Source organism: Microtus pennsylvanicus, chromosome 9 (genome assembly GCF_037038515.1).
Source record: "Microtus pennsylvanicus isolate mMicPen1 chromosome 9, mMicPen1.hap1, whole genome shotgun sequence".
In the NCBI taxonomy this organism is placed as follows: Eukaryota; Metazoa; Chordata; class Mammalia; order Rodentia; family Cricetidae; genus Microtus; species Microtus pennsylvanicus.
In genome coordinates this window covers 71361809-71387595 of record NC_134587.1, presented here as the reverse complement: position 1 = coordinate 71387595, position 25787 = coordinate 71361809, and the positions used below count along the sequence as shown (strand labels likewise).

At 40.4% G+C, this 25787-nt stretch overlaps 1 protein-coding gene across 8 annotated transcripts in view; it reads left to right on the top strand.

Annotated features, from left to right (window-relative positions):
- The window catches only part of Unc5d (unc-5 netrin receptor D), a 517885-nt gene that overhangs the window by 469013 nt on the left and 23085 nt on the right, over nucleotides 1-25787 (top strand). For all 8 annotated transcript variants that reach the window (XM_075986467.1, XM_075986466.1, XM_075986465.1 and 5 more), the window contains 4 exons: nucleotides 5401-5569; nucleotides 7120-7347; nucleotides 16574-16723; nucleotides 23119-23283. In XM_075986467.1, the coding sequence (XP_075842582.1) occupies nucleotides 5401-5569; nucleotides 7120-7347; nucleotides 16574-16723; nucleotides 23119-23283 (712 nt within the window). The remainder of the gene's footprint in view (nucleotides 1-5400; nucleotides 5570-7119; nucleotides 7348-16573; nucleotides 16724-23118; nucleotides 23284-25787) is intronic.

Sequence of the window (25787 nt, the reverse complement as noted above, 5' to 3'; positions counted from 1 at the left end):
GCACAGTTTTCAAATGTTAGTGCCAGGGACACCTTGTAAGTTAAAGAAATAGGAATTCTTGTCCCTAGTCCACAAACACGGAACAGAACCTTTACAGGAGGTATCTAGGAATGTAGAATTAACTTCACCGCCCAAGGAATCCTTGGCCACATTCCTGTTTGACAACCTATTGGAGACAAAAAGTGTGGACTCTGCTGTAACGATTTCGCCCACTTTCTCCTCTCTTCAGCTCCTCACTACCTATAATTTCTGTTTGGGTGCTTGTCTGGATGGCAGTCGTGAGGAAAAGTTTTCAGCACATGTGTTCATCATCTGAGATAAACTCGTGAGGAAGGCTAGCTCCCCTGCAGGTCTAGAGTGTTGCTTTCCTGGGGGATGCTTGGTAATCTGTGGTCAGAGCTGCATAACAACCAAACAAAAACAAACAAAACAGCAAACTTGAAACCTTAGGGGCTTTGCCCCACCATAGAGATATCAGTACCCTAGGTCAGAATGTGGCTTTTAATGAAAGGGAAGCAACTAGAGAGGCAGCGAGGACAGCATGTCTGCTCAGCGGAAAACTTGAAAGGCTAAGGCAGCCTTGTTTGTTTTCAGGGGTCTAGGTTTAGTGCTACAGCCAACGCCTATCTGCCTTTTCTGTCTGTCCCACTAAAGTATGATTTAATTGAATTGGAATAAAATGACCCTTTACAAGTTTAATATCGGATCAGCAACTGTTGGGTTAAAAAAAAAAAGACACAGTATCTTAGCACCTAAGCCATCTCTGTCAAGGTCAATGTTGGCAGTAGTGCACAGATAGGTGAAGGGAATGCGTCTCCATCGGGCAGACAAAACTACCTGCAGCTCATGCTTCATGCAACAGAATTCTGAAAAAGAGTAATTCTCCTGAGTACCCTATTTCCATTCAATCATTCAATTTCAACATCTTAAAAATTTGAATAATGAAAATTGGAGACTGGTAACAGAATTTCTGTCTCCTGTGATCAGATTGTAAGGGCCAATGTATATTACTTTTGCTGTATTCTCTCCCTGTATGTCTATACAGTGAGTAAAATACATGCATGGACACACGAAGGAAAGGTTTATAATCTCTGTGAACAAGATGCCCCTTTATCCCAAATATGTCAGCATATCTAACTCCAAAGCTGGAGTTATCTTTTGTGACCACAGCATGTTTATCAGGGTCAGGCAATTAGCACTGATAGAATACAATGACCTACTGAACAAACCTTATATTTATTTCATCTTTTATCAGAATAAGGCTCGTCGTGGCAAATGAGAACCCAAGATAGTTCCTTGTATTTGATTGCCATGTGTCTTTAGTCTACGTGAAGCTGGATTTATTTTGTCTTTGAGTCTCATGTCAGTGAAAATTAAGCCTGCAGAATGATGATGTTGTGCATTTTCCAACAAACGGACCCCTTCTCGTGTTTCTCGGTGCTGAGATATAAGTTGTGCACTTTGGGAATGGTCAAGAAGGGATGCCAAACTCTCTGCACTGTGCCCCATCTCAGGATGTGTCCTGTCTGTTCTTTTTACTACTGGTAACTTTGAGGTTGACAATCTGTGTCAAATTGTACATGGCAAATCACCCATGTAACATAATACTTGTGTTTTGTAATTAGCAGTACCTCATGGTAAGTGCTTTGGATCTGTGTGTTCTTCAGAACTCCACACACATCCCTCCAGGAGGTTTATATTATTTCTAAATCTCGGGTAGATCAAGAATTACTCTGGCTAATGGCTAAGTGATGGTTTCCTACCTTTATCCCTTAGTCTTTCCTAACTTTTCCTTCTTGTTCGTCAGTCTATATCAGTAGCTCCTATGCATTCTTATGTAGCTTGGTGTGTCCTTGTCCTATGTACTTTTACTTACCTTGAGTCTCAAAATGTTTCAGATTTGATCATTGGTAGCCCCTTCAAGCTGGCTTCTGTGTTCTTCTGAGCAAAGTTTTGAGGGTTTACAATCAGTCCGGTTGGACACTAAGAATACCATAATGAACAAAACATTATTTTAAATCTCTAGCCTCATGGAGAGTAAGTATGTCTTAGCTCAGGGTGATACAAGAACAAGTGAGCAAAAGGGACAGTCCAAGAGAAGGCACTGAGCAGAAGGAAAGCTGCAGCCAGCCCTTGGGGTAGGGCATGTTCCAGTTCCCAGGGCATGGGGAAGGAGCACCTCATTGGTGGATGCCTTTTCCATAAGACCTGAATGGGACAGGGAGTCCAATGGCTTTCTGGAGGACATGTCTTTCAGGCAATGCCTAGCACTGCAGAGCAGCAAAAATAGTCCCAATTCCTTGAGGTGAGAGCAAACTGGCATGTGACTGAGTTGAGAGTAGACTGGAAGGCAAAGACAGAGCAAGAAGACCAGCCTTGTGGCCAGAGTTCTTTAACTGCTGGTGATATACATTCCTGAGGCTGTGACCCTTTTATTAAAGCTTGTATTGATTGACACATTGATAAGTTACTAAATAAATGTGTTACCTCAGCTAACCAAGTTCCTCTAGAGATTAGACTTGGATCTCAAATTATCTTTACATAAAGAAGATCTAAATTATATGCATATATGCATGTGCCTATAAATGTACATTTGTGTATATATATAGATGGAGAACAATGTGCACGTTATGTAACAAAGGTCCCAGGCAGCAAAGTTTTTCAATCCGGAAAGCAGAATAGGGTGTGTGATGTGATGAACTAGTTCATATTATGGTTCTGAAGTCACGGCCGTTATTAGTTGCAGTTATTATTAGCTTACAGCAATTCTAGAAAAAAAATGTGTTGCCTTTTCTCCTAGCAAGGACATGAGTCCTGCCTTGTCATACATTATATAATGTGAGAAAATGCAAATGCCATCCAAGCTTTCCTTCTACAGCATCCTCTCTGTCCACACTCAATTAAAGGCTTCTCTCCCCAATCCTGTCCTTAAATGTCCTGAATCATTATCTGTGACTCAACTCGGATCATACTCTCCATCTTCATCTTTCCTGGGGATGTCATAAAAGCCAGAAATTTGGCCAGCAATCTTTTGATAGCAATAGAGAAAAAAGAAACAGTCGGCTCACAGAACACAGGAGCAATGAGTCAGAGATTTAGGGCGGTTCATCTGCATCCCTTTGACTGACATTTCGGTGACCTTATACAACAATTGCATGCCTTCTTAGGTGTGCCGAGGGTTTTAATTAATATTTGTAAGTCTCCCTGATTGCCAAGGATAGACAGTGACAGAAAAGGGCAAATTATTATTACCGATGGAAAGAAAAAAGGAGAGATTAAGTTTTGTTCCACCACCAGGGAGATACCATTATCTACAGGCACTGTTTTCAGAGAAGGAGGATTACATATAAACTTTGATTTATTGGCTTTACACTTACGGTGGGGTCCAAGGCCCATTAAATGCAAAGTCCCAGCATTCGAATGAATACTCAGCGTACTGTGCCTGCGAGTGCTGGTCCTGGTTCCATTAAGACTGAGAGGAGTCTTGCTATTCACAGTGAGTGTCCGGGTTCCTCTAATTAGCTGATTTCAGTTCATTTGGCATTAAATAATTCCCCCAGTTCCCATATGTTTGAACAATATGTTCAATGAGGGGGATGATTCTCTGAAAGCAATTAAATAGTTCTTTTAGGAGAGATTGTCGTCGGTCACTCAAAAGCATCCCTGGTTTTTCTGTCCATGATGAATGTAGATGGCAATTATAAGAAAGTGCTTAACCCTCTCTAATAGCCATTGGCAGCCACTCACACACAGGGCACCACTGTGTGCTGAGAGCACACGCTTGAGTTTCACATGGTTTTCAAGCCTTGAGTATATTGTTCTAGGCTTTCCAAAGCGTGTTACTGCATTCATGCAGCTTTGTAATCTCCCTTGCTGCTCCAATATAAAGGCAGGGGGTCTCTCAGCTTAACATATGCTCTATTTGTAGAGAAAGAGCTGTCCTATTTGGACATTTTGGAATAATAATCTTTTTTAAAGCATTATTAGGGCTTCTTGAGGAGGGAAGGTGACCAAGTGATCATGTTCAGCTCTGTCTTGGGTACAGTGGATGTGGATGTAGGCAATCCTGCTCTGTTATGTGACCTGGGGTTAGTGCAACAGAAAACTGCAGGCAATGAGTCCAGGTGTGGCCATGAGGAATTTGAGGCAGGTCAGCGAATGGGAACAAAAGGGATCCAGAAATTAATAGCTTCTAGGTGATCTCCTAAAGGATGATTTGCCTCCACAAGACCATGAACCAATTTTATCTCTGAGAACCAAATTTTAACGTTACGCTTCCAGAGCTTTCTCTGGGGATCCAGGATGACACATTTAGATGTCTTTCTGAATGAAGAGAATAGAAACATTGATAGTACCTGTCTGACCTATATCTCAACATGCATTGCTCACCTGTGAGTCCGCAATGATGTTATTGGCTCTATCATTATATTAGTTCTAAGTGAACACCCACAACACAAGTGAGACAGTTGGGAGAAATGAAGTGGACTTCTTATTATGTTATTTTTTGCTCTTTCTGGGGAGAACTGAGTAAAGCTGAGGAGTGGAGGAAGGCTTAAGGCCCCAGTGTTCCATTCCCAATATGGGTGGTGTGAAGGGAACTAGGTAACGAAACAGAGGGAGTCAATGAGGTATGCCCCTTTACTTAACTTTCACATGGGTTTGTCTGTTCTCCACTAGTGTTTTCATTGTAAGTAATTCACAACATAGGAAAACCTGAACACTAGATTTGAGTGAAACGACTTTAAATTAGGATTGAAAATAGAGTTGAAAATTAGATATAGTGTACATGATTATGTATACTTAAGGCTTTCCACCGAGCGATCAGTGTGAAAATATTATAAAACTGGTATGTTTGTACATTGCAGAAATAAATGTTTGTAAACCAGAATCATCATGTCTAATTTGTATATACTCAAGGTAGTGTTTTGGTGCATAATAGCTTGTTTCCTCATTTATGAGCACTAAAATATTATTGAATATGTTATTTTGAGAAAGGGATATGGTGATAAGACAACCAAGTAAGTAAGATCTGTACAATTCTCAGGATTTATCACCAATAGAAATATGCTAATGAGAAGGAGAAATGAGGAGTATGTTAATGAGAATGATAATTTGTTAGCTGGTATTGGCTCTGCAGGTGCCTTTTAGGGTTATTTGACCCCTTCCTTTATTTGCGAAGGACTAGTTGTCACTTTGTTGATTTGTTGAAGAAATCATTTGAGACCTAACCATAAGTGAGTCAGGATGCCTGGGCAGTCTCAGGCTATTTCCTGTCCTCCCTGTCATTCTACAGAGGGATCTCACTCTGCTTGTAGAATCTCCCCATCTGTAACTGAGTTCTCATTCACAGTCCCTCATCTTTTACATGCTACCCTGTCTTATTCTTTCTCCTCTCTGAAGCCTGCAGTCAGATGGATCTGAGGTACTCCTGAGTCCTGAAGTCACCTGTGGGCCTCCGGATATGCTCGTCACAACTCCCTTTGCACTGACCATCCCGCACTGTGCAGACGTCAGTTCAGAGCACTGGAACATCCACTTGAAGAAGAGGACACAGCAGGGGAAGTGGGAGGTGAGATGCTGTGTGGGTTTTGTGTTTTTTTTTAATGGAATTTGGGTCCTATGGATGGTTTAGATTTTTTCTTCACCATTCTTATTACAATGGATCAGCTGTGAAATAGTGAACGTTTGATAGTTGCCAAGCAGTTGTGGTATGCAATTAATACAGTCCTCTAGGTGTTTGCTAGCTAGACTTTTCATGTAATAATGAAAAAAAGAGGCAAGCTATAATCCAGAGTTATTGTTTGGTTTGAGAATTCAGGTGTAATTACCTGTAGAAATGCATACACTATGTACCTACTTGACGAGTTTCCAGACTTCCTCCTTGGCCATGTCCTTTTTCTGAGATGACATTACTCTGTGCCAATAAGGATGTAGCTCAAAAAGACAAGCTAAGCTTTGAAGTATCTGGGAACACACCAGGTGCCTAATATATGTTTATGGCATTAGCAAATACATAGAGGATGATCAATACTGATTGCCTGTGGAAATCAGTACATGTAAGGAATATATTTCAATCTGAGAGAGACAAGGGAAAAGAATGAGAATACATAATAGGAGGCTCACAGTCAAAGACACAGCCACCGCCAAGGAAGATGGAAACTGAATTACTACTTTAAGTTAAATCACTGATTTGCCTGTCCAATAGGGAATTCTTTATGTCTATCTGAAGTTAGTTTGAATAAAACCAGGTGAAATCACAGTAACCTGCATTTGCCAGTCCTGGAATCTTGCCTCCCAGGAGGTACTTCAGGCAAAAGAAGTAAAAGAAAGTCATAGTTCTCTAGGGGAAAACATATAGTTGCTGTAATAAATTACATCTGCTGGACCCAGCTATGTCTTGAGATAGTCCATTTTCTGTGTTCTATAATGTATTCTGCTATGTATTGAGTCCTGATACTGTGGCTGAAGAACACTTGGGGCTCTGCAGTTTGTAGAGGGGTCATGTTGTAGTTTCCTTCCCCCTGTGTTTTGTTTTGCCTAGATTTTTACCACTTTATTTCTCAGCATTTCCTCACCATCTTCTCCATCCAGATGGTGTTGTATTTATGCTCCACCAAACTGGTTACACATGCCTAAGTTCTTATCAGAGAAGGTGAAATATTCTAGTACATCTTATCCAAGTCATTTATTTAATGGTCCTCTGTGAATGATTGCAGGGAAATGAAAGAGGATAAAGTGTTGGCGTGAAAATAAACATCAACTTAAGGGTATTTTAGAAGGTTTTCAGAAATAGATCTTTGAAAAAAAAAGTAATAATAATGTAAGTTTGTTTATTGAGGTTAAGGCTCAACATTTTAAAAGCTGCTATTGAACAATTAACTAGAAATGGAAATTCCAAAGCAATGTTTTGTTATTGTTCCTATTAAAATGGACATGACACCGTACACAACCATTTCATGCATTTTTGCCTTCGGCAGTTATTTTAATAGAAAAACAACAATTTAACATTGATATTTAAGGCAATAAAATATTCGGGAAAAGCTTATTTATATCTCTAAACTGTTGGGTCCTGTGGTATTTCCAAACTGAAAAAATTCAACACGTCTTTCTCTCTAACAGGAAGTGATGTCAGTGGAGGATGAATCGACATCCTGCTACTGCCTTTTGGATCCTTTTGCCTGCCACGTGCTACTTGACAGCTTTGGAACATACGCCCTCACAGGAGAGCCAATCACAGACTGTGCCGTAAAGCAGCTCAAGGTGGCCGTGTTTGGCTGCATGTCCTGTAACTCCTTGGATTACAACCTGAGAGTTTACTGCGTGGACAATACTCCTTGTGCATTTCAGGTCAGTTTTTTTGTTACAGTTTTGTGTGTGTGTGTGCTTTGAGGATTATGACTGTCTGTATTAATTTCTTTTATGTTGCTGTAGTAAATTACCATGACCAAAAACAACTTATGGTAAAAGGAGGATTATTTTTTTGGCTTATGGTTCCAAAGGGAGTCTGTGATGTTATGGCAGCAGAAGCAGGAAGCTGGCTGATTGTATTTCCATCTACATCCAGGAAGAAGAAGTGGGAGTGAGAAATGAGGCAAGGCTATCAGCCCCCAAAGCCTGCTCTTAGTGATATAGCTGTTTTAGCAAACCCAACTTTGGTTCCATATCTTCCCCAAAGAGTGCCGCCAACTGGGGAAAAGTGTTCCCATATATGAGCCTATGGGGGAAATTTGTCATTCAAGCCATACCAGCTTCCTAAACACCACTAGAGGGTTCTTCAGTGAAAACTTGGGAGAAAAACCCACACAATTTGACCAAGAGCTATGTTACTGTGTGCCCTATGCAGAGATGAGACAATCGGCCCTCAAGAAGGGGCACAGATTAAATTCATGAACACTGAAAATAGTGTCTACTAAATTATGAAACTATCTAAAAGTACCATCATAATACAGGAAAAGCGTAAATGTGATACAAATGATGGAGAAGACTTTTTGAGACCATTTTGCAAATCTTTATGGATAATATTTAAGAGCAAAAGACAGAGATGCCTGGTCAAGAAAGGATAGGGCACAAAGCACAGAACAGAGAATTGGTTGGTATGGGAAAAGCAGTAAGAAAATTGCCTGAGTCTACTGAAGGCTGGAAAGCAAACAACAATGATGAATCATGCCTATCTATCACCAGGCAGTTATAGACTACCCGGGATACAGTCTAATAATGGGCTATTAGGGCAGAGGTAGTTCAATGTCCTTTTCCATTTTAGGTGCTTTTAATCATGTAAGAATCATCTTACATTAGATACTCCTGAAGAGTGTGGTTTATTAATAGCAGCAAGGATAATGCAGAACACTCCGAGGAAGCTTTGCTCATATATAAATAGCATAGATCTCCTAATACACCTCATTCCAGATCCCTACGATTCCAGTCCTGGGTCGGGTCATTAAGTCCATTATGAAGAGTTTTTCTCAGTAACTAGGTTCTAAGACACTGAACTGGAAAACTCATGTTTATCAATAGAGGAGATGCAGGGAACTGAATCCTGAACATGAGCCAGGAGGTGACACCATGACAAACTGCATCCCCAGACCTTCTCTGTCTGTCTTGTAAGGAACGGAAGTCATTGTGAAGGTCGTGCTTAATTTTAACTCCCCAAAGGGGCTTTTGTTTTAATATGTGTGGGATTTTGTGTAGAGTTCCAGTAAAGCAGCAATACACATCCTATAATCGTCATTATTTTTATAATTGTTATTTTATATTCTTCAATTACTCTCCCTCCCATCCCTCAAAGGAGAATGATTTATAAGAGAAAATATATTTGGGGTTCAAAAACAAAGAATGGATGACTAACTAGAGAAGTACATGTTGGGATTGCTACATAACGCTAAACAGTTGTCTAAATGCACAAATAATTTCAACTAGATCATGTTCAGTAACTCATCTAGGTGCTAAAGACGAAGCTCCAGTCTCTTGTGGATAATCTACTGTGGATTGCCTTCATTCGTTGCCATCAAAGTCAGTGCTCAACCAGCTTGGACATTCCGTGGAAGGGTACTCTCACTGCATATGTATGCACTAGTAAGACAGACATTTTCCTAGAGAGCTTATCCCTAATACTTTTTAACAGTCTATTTTCATTTCCTTCGATGCAACCAGATTTTACAGCAACTCAACTGTGCATTGCAAGGGAAGTCCTAAAAACATGCTAAGAAAGACAGGCTTGTACTTGACTATCTATTCCTGCTGGTCATCCTCCCTTCTTAGTGCTAGGGAAAATGCTCTTCTCTCCCTATGGAATCCAGGTATCCTCCTTGAATGATTCAGGAGTATGCCGATGTCAGTAAAACTTTAGTGTCGCTTTCGAGATATGCTTTTCAGTAGATATACCTTTGAACTTCGCTCATTAAATCTTTTTACCCTAGTGGTCCTTCATTCCTCTAATTACCTGAGATAAAGAAGGTTTACAAGTAGTAGTTGGTGGCACTTGTTATTAGAAGGTGTTTGTGATAGCTGTCATGAGCAGCAGAGGCCACCTGTCCCTTCTGGGTTTCTGAAAAAACCTCAACCTGGGATACATAATTGTTTTGAATTAAGGAGCGATTAAAACATAACTTTAAGCCTATCTGAAGAGACTTCTTCATCCAGAATATACCATCTAGTTTTGTCTTTTCTTTTCTTTCTTTTCTTCCTTTCCTCCCTCCCTCTTTCCTTCCTTTCATTCTTTTTTGGTTATTTACTCATGTTCTGTATTTTTACCTTGCTACATAATGTGTTCAGAACTTCCCACATAGAATCATTGCTATCACTTTAATATCTAAAATCATCTGGGTTGTATTTTTATGGTTTTATATGTGATATTCATTAATACTTACTAACCCATTAAAACTGTTCCATTTTAAGAAAGCTTCAACAATTCACTGTTTGAGCCTCTAAAACACTTCATGGCTATTATCAGCTAATGTAGTATGAGCTAAAAATAATGTGTACATTGTTGGCTTTCTTTCTGTCACCCTCACACTAATCCCTCCACATACACAGAAAAATACTTCATTTGTACCATGTCCAAGACTATTAATAAGCCAGGAAAGTAAAAATAAAACAATAACATTCTGGATTTTGCTAATTACCAGTTTAGTTCCTGACTTTAAGTATGTAGTAAAAGCTGTTATATAAATATATACAGTGCTGGAAAATATTCATGTATTCATGATAATAGACATTATCCGTTAGTAACACATTTATGATTTTCATTGCATATATTCGTTGTACATAGAACTGTTTAACACGAGGGCATGTTCATACAAGTATATAGTGTATATTGAATACATCATGAATCTACAGAGTCCCCTGATGTTCCTAATCTCACACTCCACCTACTTCTATTAGACCCTCAGTTTATTTTCTGTAGCTGTGATAAAAATACCCCCAACAAAAGCAATTTAGAACCCACAAATGAAACAGAATACTGTACTTGTCTTTCTGAGAATGTTTTAATTCACTTAAAATATTTTCCAGTTGTATCTTTTTTTTTGTAAACAACATCACTTTGTTCCTTACAACTAAAAAAGGGTTCATTGTGTATGCATACATTTTTTTCATCACTCCTCTGTATTGGACACTTAAGTTGCTCCTGTAGTTCAATATTGTGAATAGTGCTGTAGCAAACATTGATGTATAAGTATCACTGGGATATGTTGACTCAGAACCCATTGAGTAAATACCCAAAAGTAGCACAGGTGGGTCATATGACAGATCTACTCTTAGGTATTTTTGAGAAATCTCTATACTGATTCTGACTGTGGCTGGTCTTGTTTCCATTCCTACCAACAGAATGTAAGATTTCTCTTTGTCTACACATTTGCGGAATTTCTTGTTGTTTATTTTCTTAATGACTGTCATTCTGACTGGTGTGATATGGGAACTCAACCTGTTTTTAACTTTCCTTTCTAGATGGCTAGTGAGGTTGAACTTGTGATGTTTATGGGCTATTTCGACTTCCTTTTTAAAGAACAATTTGTTCAGTTCTTTAGCCCATTTATTGACTGTTTGATTTTTTTTCTCCTTGCTTAATTTTTTTTTCTTTTGAGTTTTTTGACTAGATATTAATCTTCTGTCAAACATATAACTGGTAAAGATTTTCTCACATTCTGTAGACTGTCTCTTCATCCAATGAACTCTTCCCTTCAACCGTGCAGAAGGCTTTTATTTCCATGATACCACAGTTGGCAATTGTTAGCATTGCTTCCTGGGTGGCTAGAGTCCTGTTCAGGAAATCTTTGCTTATCTCTGTGTTCTAAAGTGTTTTCTTTACTTTTCCTTGTAACAGTTTCTAAGTTTCAAGTCTTAGTCTTTAATCCATTTGTAGTTGGTATTTCATCACATTGTTTATTTAGTAGCAGTGGTGGTGGGGATTAGGTTGACTTTGCCATCTGCGTACCACAGTACGCGTGTGGACATCAAAGGACTCATTGTGGCAGTTGGTTCTCTTCTTCCACCATATGGGTCCTGGGGATCAAATTCACATCATCAGCCTTGATAGCAAACACCTTTACTCACTAGGCCAACCTGCCCATCCTAAGGCTGTTTATTTCACAGGGTAAGGGATAGGGATAGTTTCACTCTTCATGTGACTATCTGAGTTTATCAACAACAGTGGTTGAAAGGCTGTCTTTTCTCCGATGTATATTTTTGGCACTTTTAATAGAGTTTATGTTTATCAAAATTAGTATAGAATTTTTTTCAAGGAGCATTTTGGCAGATATTGCCCATCTTAGAATTTTCTTCAACTATCACTATAATGAAATGTTTACCATAGTTAGGACACGCTTGTGACAACTGTTAAATTTATTGTATCTCAAAGAAACGATAACAAATATGCGCTCGGCTAGAGCTTGGCTCTCTACCAAGAAGGAAGGCTGCTGCTAGGGCATGGTTACGTGTCTTCTTTCTCATTCATATCTCACTGGAAGTTCTGTCCCATAAAATACTAAATGCTAGAAAACTTTGCAAGAAGATGAGCCTCCAGACCAACTCTTCCTGTCTGATAACACCTGATTATGGCCATGCCGTTCAGTCGTTCCATCAAAGAATATTCCACTTGAGGAAGTCGAGTAAACAGACACTGTCCCCACCTATCGGCCTTCCTTCATTCTGATTACAGGGCTGCACCGGGTGGGAACAGTAATGTCTTCAAATAACACAAACAACACAGTCCTCTCGCTGCCTAAGATGTATGTTTAATGTAGGCTTAAGTGCTTTAAGATCTGTTCTAAAAAAGATATCTACAACGGACTTCATAGAGCATTAGATCAGCTCAGGTTTGCCGCTAACCAATAGAAAATGTCAGCTGCCTAGAGGTGAGAGAGGGGTGAGCTGAAAAAGGCCACAGGGGGTCTATCCTCTCCAGGCCTCCTCTGCAATGGCAGAACCAGCCATTTTGTGCCTCCTTGCTGAGGCTCTGCCTCAAGACTGAGGATTCAAGATACGTTTTCAAGGCAGTAACCTTTTAAGACTTGATTTTGTTATTGTATTTTATGACACAGTGACATACACAACATGCACACACACACACACACACATACACAGTCATAATTTTAACATGAGGAAAGCAAAGAATTAAGATCTCATATCTTCATTTTAGGATGTAAAGAATAAAAAATAAAACAACTCATTTTTCCCCTTCATGGCACACGGCACTTCTATCCAGTACCTCTCGGTACTCATTACTTATTTGGCATTAATGTGGATTTAGAACCTAATTTCAAAGGATTTCCTCCAGATGTAGTTCTTATGTTTATCAATAATGCAACCTGGGGAAATATTGTTCATGTAAAGCATTTAAAAGAAACCACCCCAGCAACACAATGTGTATATGTGTGTATGTGTGTATAAGTTCAAACAGTTTTGTCTCATAAATATGTAAATTCAGCCTGCCTCTGTTAGCATCCCTGAAGCATACCTGAATATTGCCGGCTGTCTCATTAAATGAACATAAAGAGCTCAGTGAGCCACAATGTGCAGGTTTCTCCTGGCTGCAGCTTTAAGAGCTGCAAGGTTTTCAGGCCTGAGTATGAAATGAAGAAGTTGAAGGCCCAGTAAAACCATTGACCAGAGCACTTCCGGTGCATTTTATATACACACAACCAGGCCTCCTTGTTTCAGTAACAGAATTGTTTCAACAGGAGGGGAGATTTAACAGGAGGCAAACGGGAGTGACTGGGAGGCCACATGGTCCATGTAGACCAAAATGAGTTCAGCAGAGGCGTGTGCATGACTGCTTCACCAATCCAGATGTGATTTACGGTTATAATACCTTCAGCACTCCATAGGCTGAGACAGGAGAAATCCTTAGTTCAAAGTCATCCTGGGCTAAATATCAAAACCATATCAAAAAATGAACAAACAGCAACAGCAAAACCCCACAGCTGTTGCACTTTTAAGAATATCATAGTGCACTCCACCTAGGATTGCAATTCTCTAACAAGGTCAAAATCTCCTATTGTAAAGTTCTTTGAACTTGGGAGTATATTTCTTTGACTCTATGGCCAGCTATACATTTTTGAATATGAAATATTGTGATTAGTTCATGATTTGGTCTTTTCATTTAATAATTACCTTGGTTCAGAATTGACGTAACTGTTTAAATTGTGCCAAAGACTAGATTGTAAATCAATAAGCTAAAAGACAAAACATAATTGCATATATATATATATATGTGTGTGTGTGTGTGTGTGTGTGTGTGTGTGTATTTACATTCATTAAAAATCGAGTGCTACCACATTTCAAGTGGTTCGTGGTTCATGGTTGGAATACTGTGTTGGACAGTAAAGAAGGAGAACATCATGTTCATAGCAAGTGTGCCTGCCACTGGTGTATAAGCCCCAAGAACGCTCTTCCCTCAAACAAGAGCTGCAGAGCATGCCATACTACAGGAGCAACCTCTTCAACAACCTACTTGCTTTACTTTGTTTTCTATTTCTCTGATGAAAAACAACATCGTAACCAAAAGCTATTCAGAGAGAAAAGGGCTGGGTTGGAAAGATGGTTCAGCAGTTAAGAGCACTGCCTGTTCTTCCAAAGGTTCTGAGTTCAATTCCCAGCAACCACATGGTGGCTCACAACCATCTGTAATGAGATCTGGTGCCCATTTGAGGAAGAGACCTGGTCAGTCATCCTCATCAACTTAACCATGAACAGGCTGCCCATTTCAGTATTGCGAGGGCATAAATTTCATTAATTTTTTTCAATTGTCTCAGTGACAGTCAATTATGAACAGAAGTCATCGAGCTTAAGCAGGAGTCTGGAGTTAGAAACTCAAGTTGAGTCCCCAAAGGAATGTTGCTTACTGACCTGGTCCCCATAAATAGCTTAGTTTTCTTTTTTTATGTACCCCAGGACCACATAGCCAGTGACAGTATTGCCCACAGTGTAATGGACACTTCCACATCAATCATTAATTAAGAAAATGTCCAACAATCTTCCCTACCCATCGATATGATTAGGTAATTTTCTCAACTGAGGGTCCCTCTTCCAGGTGACCCTAGTTTATGCCAAATTGACAAAAATAATAGCCAGCAAATTACTTAGAAACATTTTTATAATTGTCATTCTATAGTTAGGTGTGCAGATCACATGTATAACCACATTGGAGATTGAGGCAGGAGAATTATGAATTCAGGTAAGCCTGTACAACTTAGCAATACCCTGTTTCAAAATAAAACATTTTTAAAGACAAGGATGTAAATCTGTATTAGAATCTTTGCCTAATATGTGAACTTTTGGTACCTCAAATTCGTGGAACCTTCAAAACCTCAAGGCAGAAGATAGACACACATGGGGCTGCTTTTAGCTTCTAATAACTGAAAGGCAAGTTGTGCTTATCCATCAGCTTGCTTCTCTTCTTCCAACTGATTGCAGCATCTTGGAGTCTATAATGCACAAAGGCTGTGTGGCCTGGCATTTCTCCGAGCTCTACAAGGAGACTGTAAGTCAAGGGTGATTTACAGATGGACCTGGGGAGGGCTCTCATCTCTAGTCACTGAAAGCCTGACTTCTGCAGTAATTTAATATTTTTCAGAATACATATTTATCTAGCTGTTCCACTTGCCCTATCAATGTAATTCTGGTCACAACAAATTCAGAAGCAATTAAGTGTTTGCTCAGTAGAACCTGTGTGGGCTTTGTTTGTCATGAGTGTAATTATAGCGATCTCTCAGTGAAACATACAGGAGTGTTTACCTTGGAAATTTGATTTCTTGTTTCCGAAGTCAGGCTAACTTGATAAAGAACTTGTTTTGTTTCGTTTTATTTTTTTCTGGCCTTTTGGCTTAAAAACTCTTATGAATGCTGCTACAAATAAACACATATTCTACAATATTTATTTTGAGCCAAAAATGAATGTTAGATAATGCCTGTCTTAGTGAAGAATTGCAGCAGAACAGAGAGCACTTTGTCTGCTTGTATTGTGAACGTGTATCCCTGGGTGTGCCGCCGCTGCCTGGGTCATGTCACATTCAAATGAAATCCATATACTCCTAGAAACTCAGTGGTATTGGGTCAGTGCGGGAGCAAAGAGCTTTAGTTTAAGAAAAGTTCCCATTCGTTTAAAAGCGGTCAGAAGGAATACCATAAAGAAAATAAATACCACATGCTGGTTCAAGTGGATGAAGGCAGAGGGAACCCTGCTACATAAGGCTGGAGGAAACGTAAGTTAATACAGCCATTATGAAAATCAGTATGGACGTTCCTCAAAAAATTAAAAATACACTGTATGATTCAAGGGTAGCACTCATGAAGAAATCAAAGCCAGCATAACACAAAGATACCTACATGGCCTTGCTCAGTGCAAACACGATTCACAATAACCAACTTAGAGAATCAGCCTAGACATTAATCAGTGGCTGAATAGATGAAGCAAATGTGGCATATATACACAGAGGAGGCGTATTCAGCCCTAATGACTAATGAAATTTCATTTACAAGAAATGGATGAAACTAATGAGTATCCCATTAGTGAAATAATACATCTGAAAAATCATGGATTCTCACACAATTTCTAGATTTTAAAAAATAAGTTATAAGAGTAGCAAAAGGGCCTATGTGGGAAGAGGGGACCTTTGAAGGGAGGGGGAAAGCAGGGGAATGGGGTTGTTGTGATTAAAGTTGAGGATGTACATGTAGAAAATGTCCTAACGAGGCCCATTATTTAAAAACAACAACAACTCAACAAGGACCAGCAAGATGGCTCAGCAGGTAGAGGCACTTGCCACCAAGGCTGATGACCTGAGTTCAGTCTCAGGAACTCACAGGATGAAATGATAGAAATTATTCTTGCAAATTGCACCTCCCCACATGCATACCCACACCACGGAAAATAAATAAATCTAAACAGGCGTGCATAACCTAAGCAAAAAAAGAATGGTTGACTCTTGATGACCAAATGCCTGCTTTCCAGCAGCTTCCAAACCCAAGTGTGGGCTTCTCTCTGGCAATGGAAGTGCGTTTGTCACAAGTGCGCTCAGTAGTGTACAAGAAGCCGTATGCTTCAGCGTGGCTCTTCTTTTCTTTCCTGCTCCCACAGGAAGTGGTTTCCGATGAAAGGCACCAAGGCGGCCAGCTCCTGGAAGAACCCAAGCTGCTGCACTTCAAAGGGAATACCTTCAGTCTGCAGATCTCCGTCCTTGACATCCCTCCTTTCCTCTGGAGGATCAAGCCTTTCACTGCATGCCAGGTACCCGCCAAGGGACCTTCTTACAGCCGCAGCTTGGCTGTGACCAGTACACCTGGGAGAGGCCTTCCTGTATGGATCGCACCTCCAAACTCTGAGCCATATAATGGTTTGAGTGGAAGGTACTGACCTAAATTCACAGGTGCCTTGCAAGTGGGAGAAAAAGTTCCTGCCTCTCAGGTTATGCGCCGCTTCCTTCCTCCGTTTGAATTGCTCAGTATAGGTCTAAGATGGAAAAATCGAACCGCTTAAGAGTAAGGATTGTGTGTTGTTTTTATTAAAATCAATCATTGTGAGACCTTGTCTTAATCACAGTCAGCAGCGAAAAAGCATAACGTCTCAGGGTGATGATTTTGAGTGATAGCTGTGGCTGAGAACAAAGATGTTCCCCTTCATATGTGAAGTGCTTGCTGCCAAATGCAATGAGAAAGATGAGAAAAGCAAAGGTTAGAGGGAGTCTCCCTGGAGTCTCTCTCTCTCTCTCTCTCTCTCTCTCTCTCTCTCTCTCTCTCTCTCTATATATATATATATATATATATATATATATATATATATATATATACACACACACACACACACACACACACACACACATGTCTCTCAATAAAGATATTTTTAACATCTCAGAGTGATTCAGTTATGCTTATCATAAGAAGATACCTGCAAAGTTTATGATCCTGACATTGGAGTCTGAGACATCTCTTCATTGTCATAAGCAGGTCACCCTTGCTTCAAATGACAGGACATTTTCTTAACCCTGGAATAGTTTCTGGGAGACCCATACTTATCTGCAGTTACAGGACTTTTTCACCCCTATATTTCAACATGGGTGCTGAGGCATGTGGGGATTTTTAACCTTTCCATTCTTGTAGTACACACACTCATACACACCCACTCATACTTCACACGTACACACTCACTCAAACACACTCGTTACACTGATAAATAGTTATTGAGAACGGGAACCAACCAGATAGCAAAGAGAAAACACAGACATTCCATGACAGAGAAAGCTGGGCCACCAATATTTCCAACTTGTAAAATGCAGAAATCCAAAATTGGGTATAAGTCTCCATTTTCCCATTTAAGTCTCATAAGTCTTACTTTTGGGAGCCACTCCTCCCTATACAGTTTTAATACATTCAAACGTCCAAAGTGACAGGAACATCTCCCCAGGCCCCAATTATCCCCCCTCTGATTTGGCACAGTCTACAGATTTCCTGATAGAAGATTCTTGAATCAACATAGTGCCAGTGATATTCAAGACCTAAATGTCTTTGCCTTCCAGGAGACAGATTCAAAGTTTCTTTTCCAGATTGAGTTTCAGAGTATTGTTAAGACAAATCTTTCTAGCCATGTATGTATATTAATCTTTATAGGTTGTAAGGGCCTCTTTGCACTGTGTCTGTTACAAGTCACTAAGTCCCAAGTCTCTATTACATTTAAGGCTTAAATACTGGGGAAAAAAGAAAGATGGATGAAAAAGCCATCCACTTGTAGGCTCTTTAACAATAAATCCAGAACCAGGGACACAGAAGGAATACCCTGAACAGAATAGGACCGGGGATAGGGGTCAGGGGGTGGAGGTCGGGAGGTAGGGCAGGTACCTGCAGACCTCCCAGAATGCAACAGCACTGACCAGAGCCAAAGGGCACTGGAATGCAAGGAATCCAACGCACTTTACTACTAGTGTGGAATGGAATCCATGAAGGTTGTGAACATGTATAAATATTTGCCTTCTGTAATTGAGCCTAGTATAAGGAGGGTCTTGGAAGGCTGAGAAACAGTTTCATTTTCCCAATGACTGGATACTTCCCACCAAGTCTTCATTTCTACTTCAATTTTCTAACCCCAAATTACTTTTCATTCTGCTCTTCCTTTCTTTCTATTACCCTTACCCACTAATCTCTGCCCGTGCCATTACTAAGTCCCTCAGATTGTATGAGTGAGTATTATGCCGGGCTTAATGGCTGAGCTGTATTTGTTCCAGACATTGTTAGATCAAAGCAGTTTGGGTTGGATTTGTAGTCAGCCTACTTGGACCTGATGTGGATCGTTGTGTGTACTGACAAACTTGGTATACATAGCAGAGAAAGGGTATTCAGTAGGGATTAGTGGTTAGGAAATAGTGGGACACCCCCGCCCTTGTTTCTCTCTCGGGTTATCTCAGAGAGATGTTGTAAAAACAGAAAATCATGCTAGTCCTGAGATGTGGTCTCTTCTTCAACCACTAAGTCTCCCTGTCGTCTTCCAGCCCAAAGCATGGGAAGCTGGAGGTGCTATTACTATCTTTTTTCAGACTGCAAATTGACAGTCTTGGAATTGATATATTACAATTGGCACACATTCCAAGATGGTATCCTGTATTTTTTTTTTTTCTGGGAGATGGAATTTCCAAGGAACTACAAGCCTAAGAGAGGAGTTCAAAAAATATCTGCCTGTCAAGATAGCAAGAGCTGCATGACAGGTTGTTTTGAAACAGCATGAGTTAGGTCTGTGTCCTGAGCTCTAAGGAGATGAGGCCTGTGTTTAGGAGGATCACTTTGATTTCCAACCAGGTATGGAGCGATCCATCATGCAGAATGTCACACAACTTCTACGTGAGAGAAGGGAGGGGCCGTCAGCAGCACCCACTGACCTTGGTTTAAAAAAAAATCCTCTATTCATCATGCTAGCATTCCCAACTGACACATTCTTTCATGCTTCCTTCCCAAGATTCAAGACAACCATAATTGATAATCCACTGCAGCTGCCATCTACCCCCTCCTTGCCCTACTTGGGAGATAACTAAATAGCCCTGTTATCAACAGGTTGTGGGACCTGATGCTTCTTTACTCTAATTTCCCTTTGTCTTTACTGACTCTGTATTGAAAAACTTTGATAAGCTTTATGGTGGCATTTATTTATTTATTTAGAACCGATAAAGCCCAAAGTCAGGTTGTCATGTCCCTGAGAGAAAAACAGCTGTCTTTGCAACATGCTATGAGTCTTCCAAAAGTCAGTGTCTATCTCCTTCTAGGATATGATTTGCATTCTCTCCATCTGCTAGGAACGTAATTATAATGGGGACCAGAATGAAAACATTTCTGGGATTCTTTAACCGCACATAACTTTGCTATACTTTGTCCTCTGCACAATTTCTGTGAAGTTTCTCTCAGCTCAGTGAGCATTGTTGGTGATCTGTTTTTGTTTTGTTTGGGAGAGAGGGTGGGTTTTTCTCCCCCTCCCCTCTGCGTTCTTTTTTGGGGTAAATGAAAGCAAAAACAATTGCCTTGAAAATACACTAATCGCCTGGCTTCCAGTTCTATCATTTTTAAATGTTTTGTTGAACACTATTGGCAGCTGCTATTCAAGTCAACAATGAAAAACTATCCCTTCAGTACTGTCTTAAAAGCAGATTTCAGAGTGTTTTGATTGTGTACAGCGGCACAGAGAGATAGGAGAGAAGATATTCTTATGCCGAGTCTCTTGTCTTTCTACAAGCAAAGACTATCTGCAGATACTGTTAATCTCCTATGTTCCAGTGTTTGGGGAAAAAAATACAGGAAACTTAGCAAGTGATATGACAGAAGGCACTTGCAAAGAAGTGCTCAGGACCATTGTGAAAGAAAATGTGAGCATTACCAAGGATCCCAATCCACAGGAGAAAATGTAGATTTTCTTGAGGGATAGGTTTTGAACTGAGCTCTGTCTAGCCCTGAAAGCCAAGTGCTTACTTTGTGCTGTACTGACTGGATATAATTTGTCCTAGCAAAAAAATCCTACTGGTTAATCTGACAGCTCTGTGTTGTAGTTGGTTTTTCTGAAGGAGACTTACAAAGTAGCTCCGCAAAACCAACTGGTGAAGAGGAGATTTCACTTGAGAGATTAGTAGACAGAGAATGTAGAGACTAGGGGCAGGTCATGAAATGGTTGAAGCCTGAGAAGGCCAAGCAGGAGGCTGGATTTATAATGTGAGACACTGAGGTCTTCTGTGAGCTATCAAGCAAGGGAATCATGGGGTAAAGGCCAAGTTGCTAGGTAACGGTCACATCAGTGTCTCTCATGTCTGGAGGTGATAGACCGTGATGCTGTTCCTGGTAGATGCCAATCAACTGACTTCCCCTTGAGTCTCCTGTGAGTCCCCACACCCTGCCAAGCTTGTCTAGTAGAGACTAGAGGCTGAAGCGTGTGAGACAGGATTCATTCAGCTCCAGTGAGGTGTAAGGAGGTTAGGAAAGTTTGCTAAATGACCATGAAAAAGAGATGGTTAAAAAAAAAAAAGCCTAAGAAGTAAATGCCAAATAGCATTTGCAGAATGCCTCTGGACTACAGTGCCAGACACTGATGCTGAGATAAATGCCAGGACGTAGTTATTAGAGCCTTGCAAAGGGAGATGACAGTTGGTCTTGTGCAAGCAGATGGGACCGAGTTCAGTGGGCAGAGGGAGATGTGTAGGAGGCTGGAGCAGTAAGTAGGAGTAACCCATGGATTGCAGAATGGGAGAAGGCTCAGGAGAAGGGGTTGTGAATGCTGCAAAGCACAGTCATCCTTGAGGCCTCCTCTGCTCTCTCTGTACATCTTCGGAGGAAAGTCTCCTGACTTTTCTTTGACTCAGGATTAAGAGCAAGCACAAGAAAAGTCCTACACAGTTGTTATGTTCTTGCTAAGATGGATGGTAATTGTGAATGCTTCATTTTTTTTCTCTCTTCTCCAAAGCTTGCCGATGTATCCTATTTAAGCATAGCACAATCTAAAAATTTTAAAATCCATTTATCACTGATGCATTCTCCGGGAAGGATCTTTTGCTAAAATCCCTTCCCAAAGGGAGACATAAGCAACACCTCTTGTTCCTAAAGTCCCAAGGACAGGCAGAGGCACTGTTCCACCAAAGTTCACTTTTTGGGACCAGTGAGTATTTATTGGGTTTCATTATAGAACATAGGTTAGATGCTTCTTATGGGGTCTGGGGTGCTCCACACCCCAACAGGTTGCACCTAAAAAGCCATAACCCAGCAATCATGAGGGCTTCCCCATAGCTTAATTGATGGAGCCTCCCTCCTCTAGTCTCCCTTGGCCTATATGTATGCTTGCTCCTCCCTGAGGCCACAGGCATCTAAGGCAGAGCTGTAGACAACTATGGCAGGAAGCCATTGGGTATGTAGATGAGGCTTCACCTGAGACTTCTATCCACAATGAGGGAATGGAAACAGTCAACAAGCCTGGCTGGGACAAACTATCTGCAGAGCTGAACATCACAGTACTATCCAAAATTTAGATTTATATCTGTATTGCTTTTAGAGAAAATTGGGAAGCAGATTATACAAATAAATATGAACACTAGAGCTTAGGAATAAACACTTCCTCGAAGTGAATAATTACAGCTGTGGCCGTGGTCTTCTAACACATTACAGGCCTATCAGCAGCCACACTTCAGAGTTTCCAGCTTCCAGTCCTCATACATCTCTTGCCACCTTTCAGTTGCAGCATTGCAGAAAATTATATTTTTAGCAATGAAGGAGCAAATTAATGAGGTGATAAACAGAGGAAATAAAAGTGATGATGAGGGCTCTTAGAAGCTAGGCTCCCATGGTCATTGCCAAGTCCCCAGCCACATTTCACTAGGAAGGGGATATTTTTTAACACATAAAAACAAAAAATTACAACAAAACAAAGTAAAAGCAAAATGCTTTTATTAGCATATTCCAGGTAGTATTAAGGAAAATGAATAATTTCCTTTCTAGTTTAGTAAAACCTACATTTGCCACGGAGTTATATCAGTCACTGAGCATATGACAAAACCTAAATTGTTATTATTTCTCATTTATGTTGTACAGGACCAGTCATAAGTGATTAGATAGTTATGCCACTATGGGTTCCAAGCCTTTCTGGGTTGTGTACAGTTGTATCAGATACACTGACAGTGTTTGTCCCTATACAAGTCATAAGTCTACATGAGTCTGTGGTATGGGCAATTAGTTCTAGCCAGTCAATTTCTCAGTATAATTCTCACTTAAATGAGAAAATTGCATTCTATTCCTGGCATATATAGAAGGATGAAGTATAAGAATCCTTCTAAAGAAGATAAATTTTAGTGAGAAAAGGTTAAATTTTAGAGGTATCCATTCTAATTGTGTGTGTGTGTGTGTGTGTGTGTGTGTGTGTGTGAAATCTGAGCTCTTGCAGCATGGCTTAGGAATTCAAATGTTATCAATTGGAATTGACATTAATTACTTCTGTGCTGCCTGGCATCTGTTGAAACATTATTTCTATAATTCCACCAAAGTCACTTAGGCAATTATCTGTGCTATGATCACCATCATCATCATAATTGTTGTGACCAAGTCTCTCTCGTTCTGGTTCCTTGAAGCAGGGTTCTGCTCTTCATCCTCTCTCCTGTCCACCCTTCCCCACTGCAGGAGGTCCCCTTCTCCCGAGTGTGGAGCAGCAACCGGCAGCCCTTGCACTGTGCCTTCTCCCTAGAGCGCTACACACCCACCACCACCCAGCTGTCCTGCAAAATCTGCATCCGGCAGCTCAAAGGCCATGAACAGATCCTCCAAGTGCAGACATCCATTCTAGAGGTAAGTCTGGGATGTGGGTCCCTTGAGTCCCTTCGTAAGGGACAGTAGGAATAAAGAGCGCATATATGTCATGGCTGTGCTATTGTTAGAAACTTCAAAATGTAGGCTCTTGACTCTCATTTCCAACAAGGAAAACCACACTTTCTCAGGCTCAGAACTGAGCATCCCACTGAACAGGGAACCTCAACCTTTCTGAGATCCTAATCAAGGCTCTGTAGAGAGACTTTTGGGGAAGGAGTGAGTACAGGGATTCTTCTACAACAAACAAACAGTTTCCTAATTCATAGCAGACCTGGGATACTTGCTGACATGTGACCATGGTGGATCAACATAATAGCTGAGAATCAGGTGGTCACTGGGCTATTGTTCACCTGATTCTTAATAATGCTTTAGAAAACAGTTGCCATCTATACTTAATCTTTGGAGCCCCTCACCACCAGGTCCCTTTCTCACATCCATGTCCTTTGGTTTGTTTTGTGAACCACTGATTTTAACATGTAAATTTGTCAGCATAAAAACTCAGTTTCAAGTTCTGTCCCTTCGAATGTGTATAACTGTAATGCATTATCACTTCTTTGCATTTTGATTTCAACTCATTATTTATGCAAAGTGAGTATTGCTAATTCCCCAAATAGTTTTTCTGAGGCCTGGATAGCTTTCCCAAGGATCGTGTCTTACAATTGATAGCTGTCTTAACTGATGTGTATGTGCGCTATTTGCATTCATTATTGCCAATTAGCATTTAGTACTAAAGCAGCTTTGATGGGGAAAGTACATCCAGAAATCTGGGCGCGGTATTTTTAGAAACTCTTTCGTGAACAGTCCTGGCATATTTAATGCAATACATTTCCAAGATAAAATACAAACAAATGCTATAGAAAACTTTTTTTTCTTAGATTGTAACCTCTTTTAGTAATAGTTCATCCTGAAGTTAGATGACTTACTTTATTTCTAGTTTTTTTTTTTAATTGGTTAAATTTGCTGACAGCTGCAAACATGTATATAATGCACTGGTTCTCAACCTTCCTAATGCTGAGACCCTTTAATACAGTGCCTCATGTTATGGTGACCCCTCAGCCATAAAATTAATTTCTTGCTACTTCCTAACTGTGATTTTGCTACTGTTATGAAGTCTAATGTAAATATCTAATATGTAGGATATCTGATATGTGGTTTTTTTGTTGGTTGTGACCCACAGGTTGAGAATCACTGGTGCAATGCATGCTGGTTACTCTCATTTCTCATCCTTTATTTCCCTCCCACTCCTGTCATCTGCTCTCCACCAAATCCCCTCCCCATATCCATGTCTTTCTGTTTGTTCATTTTGTGACCCACTGATTTCAGCTAGGACCATCTGTTTGACCACAGGTTTGGAACTGCCCATACGCCTGTGGTGGGTTTGTTAGTGTACACACAACTGAAAATAGTTACATCTCTTGCCCAGAACCCATCAGTAACCAAAAGTTCAGCAAGGAGGGGTAGGGCTCTCCGAGTCCCTGCCCAATCCATGATTTGCATTTGACAGCCCTAGTCTTGGTCAGGCCCTGCACAGGCCAACAGCTGCAGCTGATGTGAGATATGCTTGCAGTGACTGTATCATGTTACATCCCTTCTTTCTGTTTTCCAGCCCTTACATTCTTTCGGTTCCCTCTGTGACATCCCTGCCCCTTAGAGGGAGCAGTACAAATGTCCCATTTAGGGCTGATCATTCGTCTCCACCACCCATCCTCACCATCTTGAGCAGTCATGACTCTGTGTTGACTACCTTTCACTGCAAAGAGAAGCTTTCCTGATTAAATAGCATGTCTATGGTTAGAAGCATAAATATTTAGAATGCAGTTTGTCACCATGACAACTTGGCTAAGTAACAGTAATAAGTTCCCCTCTGGGGCCTATGCCTCCCCAGCCATGGATTTTTAAAATGAGAAACAAAAGAGACCCCCCCCCAAAAAAAAACCCAAAACAGCTAATTTTCAAGTGCACCCATCAAAAGGCAGAAGAAAGAGGCATCAAACCTGGCTTGCCTGACATGTCTATTAACAGGTCAAGCAAAGAATTCTAGGTTTGAAAACCTTGTATATATATCACCTAGATGCTGGGTTTTAACTTCGGCTATTGAGGAAATTTACAGAAGGACAAAATAGGAGGATTGGCATGCTCTAATACTTTTCGTTATTGCTTAACTAAATTCGTGAAGCACATCAAAGGAAACTCAGCCAAGAAACCCAATCCTTCCTACCTTTTGTTGTTGATCTCTTTTCTAATGATTCAAAGTTAACCGTGACATTGAGCCATCAAGAAGACAAGCATCACAGTATCTCTGGACACTGGAAAAGAAGTATCAAAATAGCATCAGATATGCTGTTGACTGATAATAATTGGTTCACAGCCTTCTGCTTTTAGATGCTTTACTGCTTTTTTCATTCTGTCAAGGATTGGTTTATTAATTGCTTAAAGTATTTACTGCAGGAATTTGGCCCAGTGTCTGAGCATCTTAGGCATGT